Raw genomic sequence first — 17,448 nt, 5'->3', positions numbered from 1 at the left:
CTGCCAACTCACTACTCGCATCTGCCCTCTCCCTTCCTAAAAGGTAAAAGATTCCTAGCAAAAAATATAATGGCATTATTATTAACATTTGCCATTTTAATAACTCTTTACCCTTGCTTACTTCCTGTTGTTGCCTTCACCATCATAAAGTCATTTGATAATAAGCTCTACCTCTTTGATTCCAAAATTCTTTTACTGAAGTACTAGTGAGGAAGAAAACTAGTAGTCTGCCTGAAGATTATTTAGATTCTTAACTGAGGAACAATTCAGATGCATGCCTTCTTTTAACTGTATTTTAAAGTTCAAAAGCCTCTCCTCTTACTGAGAATAACCTTTCCCAAATTAAGGTTGAAAAGATTTATATTACCTGTTCAAAAGCAATATCTATACTGGCAAGCTTACAGAGGCTTCAGCCATCTACCACGTTCCTTCAAAAAATGCCCCTAATGTTCATCTTTAAAAATCCTTACCACTCTATCCAAGCCAACTGGAACATTTAACTTACAAGGCAAACCATACATTTTACGATAAAAATGAGACACAGTAATTTCAAAAGTTTGAAAGACACACTGGCAGAAGCACAGCCACTCTTACAAACCTACAGCATCAGGCAATCAAGTCAATTAAAAGAACAGTAACTCTAAACTCAGAAGGCATCCCAGTCCAGATCTTGATCTCTCATTTGTATGACAAATCCACAAAACGAGTCTTTAGTTTCACAGTAACTCGGAAGACTACCTTTGAAAATTCATGGAATGTGGCCTCAACCCATCAAGCACCTCTCCGTTCCTGCCGCCCTGAGCTCCACACGGCTGTTTCTACCCAGCATATACCTATTAACCAGCTGCTAACATTGGTACAAGACCGTTAAACACTAACAGAGGGTAAAATAAATGGTGTATATATGTAAAATTTACTTGCATGCCCAGTTTTGTGAAGCCTGATGACAAACCACCCACATGATTCAAGTGTATTAAAGGAAGCCGCACTGCAAAAAAACCAAAATGTATTCTCTTCTTCCATAAGCATATACTATGTTTGGTTCTTTCACCTATTTATTTCAATCAGGACAAGAATCAATCTTACCCTTTATATTCACAGCATAAATTGTTACAGTATAAGAAATTATATTTTCATTAACAATCTGCTTCGTTTATAGCTCTAATTACTGTAACAAGCTTCTACTCCCTCCCTCGTAAATACTGACTGATGTGTCTTGACTTCCCTGCACTGTCAGGCCCTCCATACTCTTAACGCTGGCCATAAGAAAGTATCCTGACTGGACCTAGCATGAAGCAAAAGTTAGTTAGGAAGAAGAGCACAGTCACCACCTCACTAGGATACTAACAGAGGTGAGTGTTACAACATCAACAGATGACATAAAATAATCTAGTAACTACAACCCTGCAGCTGGGCCACTAGAGTCAGCGAGGTCGGGAAGATGTAAATGATCTAAAATCTTCCATTCCTACACATTCAGAGTTTCAGGTTATGACAGTTTCCAGTTATCCTGGTTGACAGATCTTCAAACCCTCTGGCTAGCTCAGGAACACCCAGAGGTCTAAAATTTAACCCAATTAAACTGTAAAGCAACGAGTTACAGAAAACAAGGAAGTGTAGTTGAAAGAAAACTTGGAAGAATGATCTCTCTTTCTAATTCAAGGGACTGATTTCAACATGCCAAGCTTATGTTCAACCACCACCTTTTCATCCACTATTGACTAAATTGTTTAATGACTTTTTATCACATGGAACTGCGTAGTACACAGACAAACGAACACAGAGCACAAAAGTTTGGCCTTTATCCTTTCTACCTCTCGTGGACAGACAGACACACAAAAGAAATGAAGCCACCCACTTCAAGTTTTCAAGAAGGATCAACAAAAACCCCTTTAAACTATATTCAAGAATGATCTCCTTCCTTTCTGCCCAATAAGCAGAAGTAGAAAAGCTCAGTAAAATAAAGTCCAGGGAACAGTACAAGAGATACCACATGCTTGAAGGGTCCTAGCAAAAACTGACCTCTCCTTGCAAGTGCCGACTACTAAAAGGCAACATAACTACAGAGAAAGGGATCTGGTATCTTTGTGAATAGTTTTCTAGAATGTAATTAAAACAGAAAATGTTGAATAAGCAAAGATTATCCAGTCTAAACAGAGCTACAACAATACCACCAATATATCTTAGCCTGATTTTCTACCTATCTCTATGGATACTAGCCGACTATGCTGGTGCCAAGAGGATTCAGTGGTTTTACTTAAAATACAAGCAACGGCCCTTCTTTTTTTATACTAACAAATCAACAGGATAATTCTGGAATTCATTAGTGAAGAACACTAACCAATCCAACATAATAGCTTTACTTCCTCTGCAAAACACTTCAAAAATATCTAAATGAATATGGAAATGCATCTTTCTGTGGCAAATTGTTCATTATTGAATCATTATCAACTCTTGTTAGACAAAATTTCTCTCTTTTGCAATGTACAAGATCATTAAAGTGTTTGAGAGCTCCATCATGAAAGACAGTGGCACTTTATAATCCGCTATCTCTTCAGGCAAATATGCTTACGGCTGAACATAATACACAAAATAACAACATCCCCTTGACACACAATTCTTTCTTTTAATGGTGCTCTTAAGAGTTGACAGCAATGGTGAAATATGTTGTTGCTCTTTTTTTTTTTTAAATAGTTTTTAACTATTTCAGAGATGTACTTCAGTCATGATACAATGTTGGGAAGGGATGTGTTTTTCAGCTCTTCAGCGTTGAACTCTAGATGCTCTGTCGCTCCTATTAGCCTAATGAGATATTTCCTATAAACTCCTCGAGTTCGTGTTCTGAGACTCCATCTCCTTTTAACCTCTGAAGATCACAGAATAATGAATCAATGCATTAAATAGCCTCTACAGTAACTAATAAAATGTATGCTTTCATTCTGTTTATGGTAACATGTCCATAATTTGATATTAATAAACTGTATATTTTTTGCCTAAAAAACTTAAGAAATTTAATTTTACTTTTCAATAAGAGACAAAAAACCCAAACACAGATAGTGGTACTACACAGAAAACTACTACTCCACGTTTTTATGTAGCTTTTATCATTCTTCTCTCCAAACTTTCAGCATCAAACTTAAGATATGCTGCAAAAATTCATGATGTGAAACTGTGTTACACAAAGCTGCATCCTATACTGTAATGTAAGTAAAATGAATATAATTTGTTATGACAAGCCAAGAACCATAGGTGGGATACTTTTAGAAGCATGCTTCTACAGTTTTGAGGTCTACATTTCTTAAAGATATACACTGGAAGCTGTCTATACATCTTTGCTGCATATAGAAGGAAATTAAGTACTATTGCTCTAACAAAATAAAATCCAGAAGAACTGTTAGCCATAAAGTCTTACAAAACTATTTCGGCTCACAGCTTCTTCGGGTTAGTGATTGACCATACGCATCTTGTAATTCATTAATTCTCTCTACAAAACAATCTCAACACAGGCATCTTTTCAAATCTGAATTAATGACGTAATTCTATTATGTCTAATGGAATCACCTAGCCATCTCTTCAATAAAACTGAAAAACTAAGGAGATATAGTTGCACCAATTATTTTCTTCATATATTTAAAGGCACATATTGTTTAGAAATTGGATGGCTCCAAATAAAAGCATGACCAAATAGTTTGTCTTTGATAATATAAATTAAAAAAAAATATAAAATATATATAAAAATATATAAATATATATATCTCAATCAAACTTTGCTATATATTTTTGTAAAGTTAAATCAGAATCAGCTACAAAGCCTAGAACCATTCCATACGTGTTACTGATCAAAATACTGGAAAAGCAATTGAAGTAACTTGAAGTCTTTTTAGTCTCCTGTATTTAAAAAAGACAACATATTTGAAACAGTATCGAGGGCAGCTCTACTCTATCAAAATAACTAAGGGAAACTACATTTTAGCTTTACTATTTTCAGATATAAGTATCATTAATTGACATGTACTCTCTCTAAACAAAGACTACAGAGACAGTCAATTTAAAATTATATATTTTCAGGTTCCTGTATGAAGGTTTAAACAAAATTCGGTTTCAGCAATAGCTGTGCTTTGTCCGCCTCCGTTTCAGAGAAAATTAGAGTAGTAAACAAAGACTGAGCAAAGTAGAAAGATTTCCAAAAGAAATTGCAGACCACCAGGATTTGGATTTAGGTAATCCACTTAGATTACCATGGCTATGTCTTAAAAGGACAATACTGAGATCACAAAATAGGTCATGTCTACAACACACAGAATACATAAGTGAAACAGTGTCAATTGTATGAATTCAGAACAAACATTCAGAGTCATCCCTAAGTTTAAGACACAAGAAAAAAATTGTCCTAAGACCATGCATTGTCAATCAATAAATAAATATTTTGAAATCAACATTTTTATGCTCCAAAATGGAATAGGGAGAAGAGTTTCAAACAATACCATCAATAAATGAACACATTTCAGGCAACACGAAAGTTCAGGCCATGAAGAAAAAGCTTTGAATACCTAAACCCACAATATAATACACATTTTGCTTGCTTTTTTTCCAGTTTCAAAAGCAGAAAATGTTGGACACCCACAGGCCTGGAAGAACTAACAACAACTGCCTAGCAAAATAGGAGTTTGCATCTATTTCTTAGAAGGAACAGCGTTTCTAATACAACAAATATCAAAGAAATTAAAAAATTAAAAATAAGAGGCAAGGCCCTTAAATTACTAACTGAGGAAAAGCCTAAAGTAAATTGGTAGGTAGTTCAGGAATCCACAGTGTTAAAAAAATAGTAATTTATTTTTTTTAAATGCACAAATTAAGAATTGCTATAGATGTCTTTTCAGAAAAATTAAGGGAGATTCTGCTTTAAAATAATTTAGAATTTTCAAGAGAAACATAAAAATCAAATCAACATGTATCAGCTTTCTAGGTTCCTCCTTCTAAAAAGTCCTGGACAATGGCTTTTATGAGGAATTTGCTCAACATAAAAAGATTTCAGTAGGAAAGTCAGCATTGCTATAAGAAACAGAGCAACTTCCAGATGCTTGACATATCAGGCCTAGACAAGGGAATGAAAAATGTCTCTTTCTGACCAAAGAGGCTTTGAGGGGATACTCGTAAAGAATTACCTACTTACCCATCAGATTTGAGTTCATGAAAGGTGTCGGGGACAATCCTTCATGGGGCCCTAATCGACTGTCATTCAAGTGATCACTGTAATGAGGACTGTCTGCAAAACCCTAGAGAAAAAAAGACCAGAGTATTAAACAGATTATTTGGCAGCCCTGCTAATTGAGTGTAATGACACTTTCCTAATTAAATGTGCAGAGTCACAATTGGTCATTAATCACAAAAGTTGGCTTTCGGGTCTATCTCACAGAAATTACTCCCTTCCCACATTTTACTTTCTCCCCCCCTCCTTTTTTTTTTTTCCTCTCTTCTTTACCCCTCATCGAAAAGAAACCACATATTTCTTTATAAGCTGTGTCCTCATGGACAATATTTCTAAAAAATCGAATAATACTGAGATATTTTGATATTTGAATCCTCTTAGTGTTAAGTCACAAACCAGAGAGTAAAATTAGTCTGAAGAAGTCACAACTGATTTTTTTTTCCCTAAGGTTTCTGTTTGCATTAATAAAACAACGCAGTAAAAAGGCCAGGAAGAGCCACTGACATTAGGAAAAAAATGTTAGTGCAAATGAGAAGAATAAATTCCACCTCCCCTTGCAGCCTGCTATTAATGTTACAGATTAATAGGCATTTTGACACTATCACATTACTAAACTGCATAGCTGACGAAAGGTTTACTTCCAAATAGTGATTAAATAAACAACTTCGTCACCCGATTTGCAAACAAGCACTCAAACTGAAATACTGGTTTGCGCTTTTCCAGCATTAGTAGAGCTAATGTAGCAGGCTTGGAGTGACCCTTATGAAATGGGGAAATCCTGCCTCGTTGAAAGCTCGAGCCAAAGGTACAGAGACAGAAAAACACAGAAGCCCTACGATGCACATATTTAATTAACCCAATTACTTAAAATTATCTTTTGTACATTTCAAAATGTATGAAAAAGTATGAATGTGGTATTTGCCATTCAGACTGATGAAATGTGCACTGAATCACTTCTTCTGTACCAAAACATGACAGACCTGGCACTCAAAACTGCACCTCCTTTGTAGCCAAAGTTTTAAAAAGCATTTTGTAAACCTTACTGTTCCTACTTCCTCACTTCTCTCAGCCTGCTAGAGAGAACCCTAAAGCTCAGGCCTAATTAAGGGAGGGGGGGAAATTGTTCACAGCTACCAGAAACAATCCCAACTCCCCTGGGACTTTAAAATCATCAATCACTGAACATTTATCATTTTTTCAGACCGTAGGCTCGCATTCAAAACAACATTAATGGGGCTGAAACAGGCCTGACGATCTTTGCAGGCGTGCTGTCACTTCTACCAAAGGGCTAAAGAACTGTCAAATCACTGCCGCTGCTTATGGATGCATGTCACAACTCTTGCTGCTATTCGGCTTTAAAAGTAGTCTGCTGGGAGTCCCAACTCCCACATGAATCTTTGGCTGACTTTATCTACTTCAGAATCAGTGATACACATGTGATAGGCATCCAGAAACAATCTTAGTGACATTTACAACTTGGTTATGACCACAAGGGTGTCCTCTGGTAACCATGACCTAGCCCCGTCTGTCAGAAAAGCAGCGTGTAGCAGCAGCTGCCGAGGAAACAGTGGCTCCCAGCTAAGGTCACCACATGTGGTTTATTTTTATGCTGAAATGAAACAAAAAAATATATTAAATCTGCTGAATAGAGAAACAAAAATTTCCAAATAGATGACCAAAAAAATAGAGTTCCTAAGTAGGTAGCTTCTGATTTGGCTCTTGGCTTGTACTTCATTATTGTGGGTTTTTTTTAAAAACCTAAGACAATACTTCAACTATATTTTATTTTTAAAAGAAAGAAACTAAGATGGACTCTATCAGTAACAAAAGAGAATTCATATCTCAGACATTCAGAAAGTGGTGCCTAAATGACCCCCAGAAACTGAAATATTCAGGAGATCTTTATTTACAAAGTAAATAATAAAACTCCTGAAAACATAACAGGGGTAAGACTCATTTCATACACGGTTACACATCATACAACACAATCTACCTAGTGCACAGGACTAACAAGGTTTCTCCTCAAGTTACTATTGCATATTCCCCCCCAAAACAGAAGAACCAGAGACCTGGGTGGGTAGTTTACACAGAAAGGAATCTTCTCCCTTCTGCTGTCAGAATGTTTTCGAATAATCCTTTACATCAGCTTCTTTTCACATACCCTCTCAGTTTCACAGAACACACTTGCATCCAATTACCACAGCAAAGTTGTATTTCTACGCTACTAGACAAATCAACTAATTCATCTACCTGAAAAATGTTCCAAGAAGTCCTTCACAACACTAAAGCCATAGCAAACAGAACATTTACTATATGGGGGTGAAATGTACTAAAGGCATATGCAAGCACTTTAAATAGAATTGTTTTTTCCATACTTGAATTCAATTCCTAAGTAAAATTAATTGCATCAGGCATTTCATTCTTTGTCACACATTACAGACTTTACCCTTGTGCAAAGTGTAACCTCTCTCAGCCTTCATCTACAGCGGACCTACGCAAAGAGGTCTTAACTTGGCCACCGTCCTTGACACCAGTTATTCAGGGTCTTAGTAATGAGTTATGGATTATCAACTCAAGCAGCAGAGTTTGGGATTAGAAACCCTGGGCTGATTCGTACATATAACTCACCCACACTAAATGAATACAAAATAACCACAGACACACACAGTGTTGATTTAACAAACTTCTTTTGCACTTCACAAAAGCAAATAAAGCAAAATCAGAAGAGCTCTAAGGACAATGATTTAAATTACACAAAGTTATTTCAGAGCACTCTTCACATTTAAGCTGTACTTCAAATAAAATTGCATTTCTGATACCATTCTTTGCTTTTACATCTGTATTGTTAACTTACGTAATAAACAGCATAAAGTTCTATTGGGAAGAGCTGTAATCAATCATAGATGAAAACTTTAAAAGCTTCCAATAGCTTCTAGTCGTACTATCAAGGCTTAAAAAAAAAAAGTAAAATGTATTTTACAAATATGATAGTGCAAATTGACAACATACGCTTACTCCTTAAAGAAGAATGCAGTTGAGAGCCTTAAAAAGTCTGTCTGTAACACCACTAAAGAACAGCAGTTTATTAAAAGGTACATCCCACCTGCATGACTCAGTAACAAAGAGAAAATACCATCAGTTGGCATCTGAACTCATCCCTCACAGCAACGGCAACAGAAGGTGGGGAGGGGAGGGATATATAAACATTTCCATCAGAGCCCATTTTCAAATCTATGTTCTAAAGAAGACTCAATAATATATACTGCCAAATTTCATTCTTTCTTTTTGAGAAAGGAAGGAAATTTCAGTTCATGGCAATTTTGAAGACAAGTCTCTGAAAGGGGCCTCACTTGACGGCAGTGATTGATACAGGCTGCAAGCAGCAACAGGAGCTAATTAGTTATGCCAAAAGCTATTCTCCCTCTTGGGAAGAGCTAGTCGATGATACATACTCTGACCTGACTCTACTGGAGCAGGCCAGCCATGTCATTCTTTGGACCACAGGTGGGCTTCCACAGCCCTTTGGGGGACTGCTACTCACTGTCACCTGTGAGGCAGGCTTGACACAGCCAGGCTGGAAGGAGACGCTCCGTACCGAGTCCACATCCCCACTTCTGCCCCCTTCACTCCCCAGCAAATGTGCCAATAGATTAGCATGCAGAGTGCACCGCCTGAGTATTTCACAAATAACTGGCAAAATGTCTGCAGAACAGGAGTCACTGGACAAATTTATTTTCTGTTCTGAGCACCCTTATTCTGAAGGGACTGCAAACAGCTCAGGGCATTTTTCTGTTTACAGAAAGAAAACTGGTTTTGAAGATGATTAGATGCCATAACCGTAAACTCAAAACACACTTCTTTGTTCCGACCTCTTATATAGCTACTACAAAAGCAAGCTTTAATCTTCCCAAAGGAAGACAAAAACTTTTATTTCTGTATTGTTATAGGCCCAATAAAGGCTAATGGGGGCTAACCGGTCCCTTACAGAATTCTCTAACGTTGACACTTTCATTTTGCAAGAGGTCTCTCCCTGGATTTCAGTCTCACTGCATGTTTGTGATCAGAAAGACAGATACATCTACAAATAAAAACAACAAGTATTGTCTACCAATAATACCTGTCATGAAACGCAGCTGAAAGACTACTACTAATTAGCACTGCAATTTAACTGAGTAGGCAAAGGAACTCTCAACATTGAATGCTCTAACACTTTCTTCATTTTTCAGGTATTTAATTGGAGTGATGTTCTCTAATAATTCCAATAAATTGAGTCCATCAACAAAACAAAAAATCAAAATCAACAGTTCAACAGTTTTAATTCCCCCCTCTTTTGGGTAAAATGCTTCAAGTGTTCAAGTGATTTAAGCTTTATCTGTATCAAGAGGATCTTCCATGCACAGGTATGCTAACACAGCCAAACCAATTAAAAATCTGAGACTATTTACAATATCATAAATAGTTGTACACAGGACACCTGAAAATTATCTTACAGAATGTATTATTCTAGAAGTCACAGAAGAAGAAAAGAAAAAAAACCCAGAGAAAAAGCACTCCTTACTAGGCATGTTTATAAGGGAAGGCCTGACATGAGTCTGTGCCCCATTTTACAAAATAAAATGGTAATTAACCTCCTAAAATTCAATGTCTTTCGATCACCATTAAAGTGCTGACATTTTGATTTAAGTCAATCACAGAACTCACATAAGAGCAAGCCAAAAAGGCGCCCCACACTCCCCCCTGCCACCGCACTGTTCCTACCCCTTTTCATTGCACTGGTTCCAGGGCTTCTGTAGGATTCATCCTCTCCCTTTTGCTTCCACTTTGAATATATAAAAGTACTGTCCCTTAGTAATTATTTTCGGAAGTCACACCAGGATTTGTCCATGCATAAGCAAAACTACTTCTGACCCAATCAAGTTGTGGGCTTTTTGGTTTTGTTTTTACACAAGCACAGCATCCTATTTCCACTTCAGGGTAAAATTGGAAAAATGAGGGAGATAGTGTAACTACATGGCACACGATGTTCCCACGCATTTATTGACTTCATGGAATAACTTCTTCCTGTACAGTTAACTACTCCATAGCATTTTATTTGCTCAAGCCCACTAAACTAGAGAGCCTCTTCTTTTTTTCCTTTGTTTCTCCTCCCTTATCCTCAAACCCTCTCCTACACAAGTCCCCGAGACTAGACGAAAATCAGACCCAGTTGTGGCTGCCAGATCAGTAAGTGGGTATTTGCATTTCAGCAACTTACAATATAGCTCAATTATCTGCTTTAAACGTAAGGCATTCAAATTCCACTAAAATGAATGGTTGGCTTCACAGTTTGGTGTGGCTACAGACCAAAAGATTAAATTTAATGAATGCTGCTTCCGATTCCTTGAGTTTTATAGTTTGTCTAACCTTAGCTAACAAATATTAATTGTTTAAAACTCAGGAATACTGAGGTCCCTTCCAAGCTAAATTTGGCTCTGATCCTATGATTCAGGCAACAGTCATGTAAATGACTAATGTGTAAGTGAACAACAGTGGATCTACTGATGAAATCCACTTTATTTTGGATTATCTGCCTCTCCAAACTAATCTGAGAGTCCTAAAGACAATCAAGAAGGAGGAAAAAACTCAAGGGTGTGGAAGGGGGAAGGGCAAGATGCAGAGCCAGGGAGAGACAGACAGACCAACCCAGAGAGACCAACTTCACCCAGAAACATGGTGGTGACTCACTGACTGAGATTAGACAAGAGACTCTGGGCAGTAGTTATACCAAGGTGTCCTAGCTAATTTAAAAGATTATGGATTATGTCATCACATATGTTTCCAGAAATAAACAAGCATTTTGTTTTGGAAAGAGTATTTTCAGTCATTGAATCTATTTGTCAACGGCTCCTAGAGGAAAGACTACAGAGCTAAAACCTGTCTGGGTCTACTGAACACAAGGATCAGGAAAAACTTTTCAAAAATGAAGGTAAGAGAAAAATAAATCTAGAGGAGAGTACTCTTCCTTTTTGCCTTGAGGATTACCTGCACTATCTTTGTTTATCTTAAACGATCTCCAAGAAACATCCCATTGTCACAGAGATCATGGTACAACTCCATTTAAAATCACTAACAGTCTTGCCGCAAACAGTTAGGAACAATGTTGTTTCCAAATAGCGACCAAAATGATCTTACAAAGTATTCACCCGAGAAGAACAGGGAAAGACACGGCAAGACAGCAAAATGTATACATTCCCAAGCATGCTTCTGACAAACAGGTACTGAAGAAACACAAAGATCCACGTGGCTGTATTTTAAGAATTCAGTCTATCATTTTTAAATTAAGTACTTCATACTGTTTGGATAATTTTAAGTCTGCAAATACAGAACTTCCACTCAACTCCACAAGACCAAAACAAGTTAAAATTTACTTTCAAGTTATTTATACATAGGCTATTAGCTTGGATATTGCAATTGCAGCTACACTTAAACCATATTTTGTAATTGTACAGACCAGGGAGATGTGTACAGAGACTTTTCTGTGAGGGAATGGGGAATTACGGGATAAGTTAGTTTGTGGCTGAACATAATTAATCGACAATGTATAAGCCTCCTATGCAACCGAAAAAAAAAAATCCAACCAACTGGCATTATGGTTAAAAACTAAAATGAAAAGCAGCTTCTTCAACAACTGAATCTTTTCTAACACAACCAATAATAAATGCATCCAGCAACCTGCTTTCCTCTGGTGTAACAGCATCAACATTCTCCATAAGGACAAGATTCAGGTCTGTCACAGGTCAAACAGAAAGTTACCGTAACTTTCTAAACACAGAAAAACGGAGGTGGGCGGGGGGGGGACACGACACGGACAGACAGACAGGGGACAGCACAGATAGGACAATGATGGGAGACTCCCCACACTCCTCAGACCATTTTATTCATATTACTGTCCATTGCCTACTACAGTCCAAAAGCTAAGAGACCAAGCTGAAGACCTGTATTTCAACCCCATCTCGCTTTATTGCGCGAGAAACTTGTGTAATACCTATTAAACAGAAGAACGAATGCCATTGGCTGATGGAGAACACCCAACCACACCAGAAACAAGGAGATGTACACTTTCTACTTTTAGTTCTGATTCCCTTTCTCTATCAGCAAGTTTTAACCTTCTACTACAATATCCTAAAAACAGAAATGTAGCTTAAGTCGTTACTTGGTCACCTGCTACACAGGGGGAAAAAAGCAGATAGCACCACCCAGATTTCAGGTATTATTGGGAAAAGCCAAGAGAGTTTTCACAAGTACCCTCTAAGTGTCACCATAAGTTATGTGCTTTGTAACAGAGCTCTAAAAATATTCACTAGCTTATTTCCTCATATCAAGTTGAAACAGATGGAAACTATGTGTGCAGAAATGGAATATGAGAAAAACTGAAGACATGGTTTGTTTATTTATTTTTTAACCTGGTAGAGCTTTGGAAGGGGGACATAACACATTGAACGAGGAATCTATTTTGAAATAATCTAAATCTTTTCCAGTTCTAAATCCATTTCCAGGAAGTTAACTTAGTGAATGATGGATCTGATTTTAAACAGCTAAACTCAATGGCCAATTACACCTCTCCAAACTCTTGTGAGACAAATATCAACATGATGTCTAATGGGACAATTCCCTGGCAGCACGGAAAACTAATTTGCAAACAGATTCCAATGATAATTTCAATATGATACGTAGTTGCAATAAAACAAAACAAAGAAAAACCAACATCAAAAAAACCCACTTCTCCAATATAGCTCATGTGACTGAAACCAGATTTTTCTAGGTCTTATCTAAGCTATAAGCCATGAAATAAAATAATACAAGTATAGCCAACACACTAACAATAAATGCTTGAAGACAATACTTAAAAACCTAACTAAACCATTCATAACTTAAATATCAGAACTTGCTTCAAAAAGTGCTGCCTATAAATCAAGTTACAAATCAAGCTCCATTTACGAAAGTGTCCTGTGCACTGAATATGGAATGTTTAATTTTGGCTTTGGTTTCACACTGAATCATCTGCTTACTTATAGAATACATCAGGAAAAGCAAATAACCAGCAGAAGAACCACCAAACAACCTCCCTCCCCCGCAAAAAATACAACAGAGGACAAAAAGGACACAAGTACAACAGACTTGATAACACTTACTGTATTTCTGTGTCCCTCTTGTCTTGTTTTGCTATTTAACAGCTTCCTTTCTTGTTATGTACCTGAGATTGAGAGGTATAAAATACTATTTCAAAACCTGCTATCTCATTACTATTTTTTGACTTCTTTGCAAATTAAAAGTACCACTGCTGGTGAGGGAGGGGGGAAGAACAGTTTGGGCGTATAGTATTTCAGGTTCCAATTCATGTCTGCGTATTTTACATACAATAGAGGGCACAACCTGTTGGTTGATGCTACTAAACCATCTAAATCTAGTAGTGCTATCCTTATCAGTTCAACTCTGGCTTCAAGTAGATATTATAGCAGAGTTATGTAAAGGAAAAGGAGGATAAACTGCATACTCAGTACTAAAGCTAGATTCTATGTTAAATCAGGTCAAAATGTACACTCACAGCTTTTAGTGCAAGATACTTAAAAAGCACCCACAGTTCAGATTTTGGAAGAAAAATACCTCAGCTAACTCATGCTAAATTTTTAACAGTTAAAATTATTACGTATGTATATATAAAAAGGCTATCCAGCAAGGAAATGTCTTATGGAAAATATTTTTAGATTTGCTTGATCTGGGGACAGCAATCTAAACAGATGAAAAACTAACTTGCTCCTTTTATTGCAAAGACATGTTAGAACAAAATCAAAACGATGAAAGAAAACCTCACAGAGCGTTACTCTTCATGAAATAAAAGCTATCCTTATCCACGCCGCAATAAAAACTATGGTAGAAAAATGTTTAATTAAAAGACAATGTCAAACACACACACACACCCCAAAGTGATTATACCAATTTGTTGATAAATTATGAGTATGAATTACAACTCCAAATAAAGTGGGAAAGCTAGGAATTTCAGAAGCATCTCACAACAGGAAGACAAAACTTTCATGTGCCATAGGGCAATGTATTACTGTGCAGCAATCATGCTACTCTGTTCAACTACCTCAGAATTTCCTCCAAAGGGCTCAGTAAAGCAAAGCTTTCAAAAAGCAGCTTTACACTCCTCCACAACACACCCCAGGAGTCAGCTACCCTTGTAATGCAAGGGATTTGGAACACATGCAAAAATATCTCTAGATCACTCGGATAAGAGAGGGACTTGCATACGTTAACCCAAAGATATTCACAGAAAAAACCCTTCTGTTGCACATACAGAAGTAAAAGCAAGATTGGAGGGTTGGAAGAAAAACGAGCACCACAACAGACGGAAAATTTTGACACAGTATTGTATACAGACTTCAGTATAATCATTCAAGGATAAGGGCGAACCATCACTTCCTAGAATTCCACTGATTTGCTGATTACCATTCCTGAATTATTCCTCTTAAGAATAAGGCTTTCCTACTTTTTCCTTCCTTTCCCCCACAACAGATGTATTTTCAAATGATTCATTTTTCTAACAAAACATTCAGCTTATGCAAAAGAGATTTTGCACACAGAAGTCATTCATGTCTCAATTTGTACCTTTGCACAAATTTAAGATCATTGCAGCCAATTATAACACAAGTACTCACTGCTCTTTCAATGTCAGAACACTATTTAACATTATTAGGTAATGAAAAAACAAAGCTCATAAGATTTTGTCAAGCCTGCAGTGATTCTCGGCCTTCAACGTTAGTTCAAAACACTACTGAAATAAGAATATGTTAGCTTTTAATAAGGTATTTCCAGAGACTCTTAAACTAAACTGCTATGGGATATGAAAAAACATTCTTTTGTGAATTAATTATTGATCAAAAGATAAAAATATATAAAGAAACACCCCTCCCCAAGCACTGGAATATTCATTCCGTTTTCACAGTGAAAAACGTTACCAATGTGTTCTCCCCACTTGCCCAAAAAGAACTGTACTTAGACCAATGTTTTTCAACAATGCCATGAATAAGTCAAAAACAGTAGGTGAACAAAAACATAGTAAAGTTTGCTGATAACAAAATACATTTAAAAATAATGCTAACTAGTGAGGTTTCAAAGCAAGTTCTCCATGAAATTGGCAATAAAACAGCAGATAAAATTTGGTGTAAATAAATACAGAAGAAGCATGTTAAAACTAAGTCATTGTCCTAACTATGTGTTAACCGCTGTACAGTGTAAGAAAAAAATAATCTTATTTTTCTACACAGTTTTCAAAACAATATCACTTAAGAGTTCAGTGACAGTCAAAAAATGCAAGACAGTAATGAGTAAGAAAGGAACAGAGAATGGAAGTATCATTATGCCATGCAGAAACTGATGGTATACCCTCATCTTGACTAGTGCATGCAGCCATAATCACCCTAACTCTTAAGTTATACAGAAGAAGCAGAAAAATTCTGAGAATGGCACCAAGAACAAACCACAGGTTAGAAGAAGTTACTATACAAGCAGAGACCAATAGATAACAATTCTTCAGTTTGGTTGAGAAGACAACAGACAGACAAGTGGCATGTAAATAAAGATGTTTGTGAAAAAAAATAATAAAGTCATGTATCGCATCAGTAACAACCAAGCATTACTATTCAGAACATGGTGGGAATCAGTTAAATCACTTAAGACAAAAACATCAATATTTTTGCCACAAAATACTTGTAATTATGGCCAAAACTGTAATCAAAGAAAAATTCACAACTCGCAGAGAACAAGCCCACCAACAGCTATAAGAACAATGTCCAAAAGGTCATCTCTGTCCAGGAAATCTCCTAAGCCCCTAAGTGCTGGGCTTTGCCAGGAGAGTACAACAGTACAGGTGGCAAAATATTTGCCCTATACTTACATTCTTTGCTTAAGCATCATTGCTGGACGCAATCAGACCATCTATACTGACCTGAACAGACCTTCGGCAGGAGTTGGGAAAGGAAGATCTCCTTTAGCCAGTCCTCCACCATCTTATTTAATTATCCTTTAACAGGTATGTAACTTAACTATCACAAAATTCCATTTCTATTTAGAAAATTACTTATCTTTAAGTGCTTTCAGAAATTCCAGCCAATACTGGGCCAACAGTTTAAATTCCTAATTTGGTCACTGTATCGTGACCTTTAAAGAAAAACTCCAGTAATAGGCTGCACGCAGACTTAAAAAAAAAAATAACAAAAAAAAAAAATCACACACAAAAGAAAGAGTGAGTGGTACCTCTTGAGGTTTCAACTTTTCAATGTCCGTGGAGAGGTCTGAGCTTTTTCCATGAAGACTGCCATTTTCCTGTAAACAGGCAAGTAGTAAGAACAATCAGGATAAAAACATTCTATATTGAAGTTACAGGGGAAAAGCACTGGATTTTGAAGTTAAAGTTGAACATGTAAGACAATTATAACTTATTTAAACTCTGTACGTTAATTACCACAAGGAATAACCTAGGAATGTAAAAGGCTAACTGTATAATTTGCCCTGCCTCTTGCGAAACTCTGATCTATAGTCTTATGATACAGACCCACACTGTCATTTTAGGTCTTCCTCAGAATTATCTGATCTGGCAGCGTATGAAGTAGTAATCAGAACTTATCTTTATTCAAAACTCAACCACTAGTGTAATGTGTCTAATTAGTTAAAAAAAAAAAAGACTATACATCTTACCCCAAATTTATGCATGCAGACTTCATTTAGACTGGTAAATGAAGTCCAGTGCTTTTTCAGTGGCTTCAATGCAGAAGAACTTCCTTTGTTCTACTTTTTTGCAGAAGAACATGGCCATGGGATGAATTAATTTGTGCCTCTTAACCATTACTAATTCTACCTACACACAGTATATATTCCTAGTGTTCATCACTTTTTTTGAGGAAAACACAGGAATGGAGTTTTCCTGTAAAAGGAATTCAGTTTTCTTTAGAAGAAAACTGTTGTCATTTAAATGACATCCCAGACAACCATTCTTTATTGCCTCATGCAAGGCCTCTACAGAAAGTTCAGGTTTTTTTCCCCTCCCACTGTCAAATTTTTTAGGTGTATTGAAGGCCTGCGCAAAGCTCTACACTCATCAGCCAAGCCCTCTGAATTCCTTTGGACAGCCACCTCACATTGATTCTGCATAAAATCCTGACCCTGTGGGACAGGCCTTCCTTATTCCTCAGTGCATGAAG

General features: G+C 36.8%; 1 protein-coding gene across 11 annotated transcripts in view; it reads right to left on the bottom strand.

Moving 5' to 3' along the window:
• TCF12 (transcription factor 12) overlaps positions 1-17,448 on the bottom strand; it is a 165,289-nt gene that overhangs the window by 104,273 nt on the left and 43,568 nt on the right. For all 11 annotated transcript variants that reach the window (XM_074601842.1, XM_074601843.1, XM_074601846.1 and 8 more), the window contains 2 exons: positions 16,505-16,573; positions 5,174-5,276 (listed from right to left, as the gene is read on the bottom strand). In XM_074601842.1, coding sequence (XP_074457943.1) covers positions 5,174-5,276; positions 16,505-16,573 — 172 coding nt within the window. The remainder of the gene's footprint in view (positions 1-5,173; positions 5,277-16,504; positions 16,574-17,448) is intronic.

This window comes from Larus michahellis, chromosome 9 (genome assembly GCF_964199755.1).
Source record: "Larus michahellis chromosome 9, bLarMic1.1, whole genome shotgun sequence".
In the NCBI taxonomy this organism is placed as follows: Eukaryota; Metazoa; Chordata; class Aves; order Charadriiformes; family Laridae; genus Larus; species Larus michahellis.
This window is presented reverse-complemented; position numbering and strand designations above follow the sequence as displayed.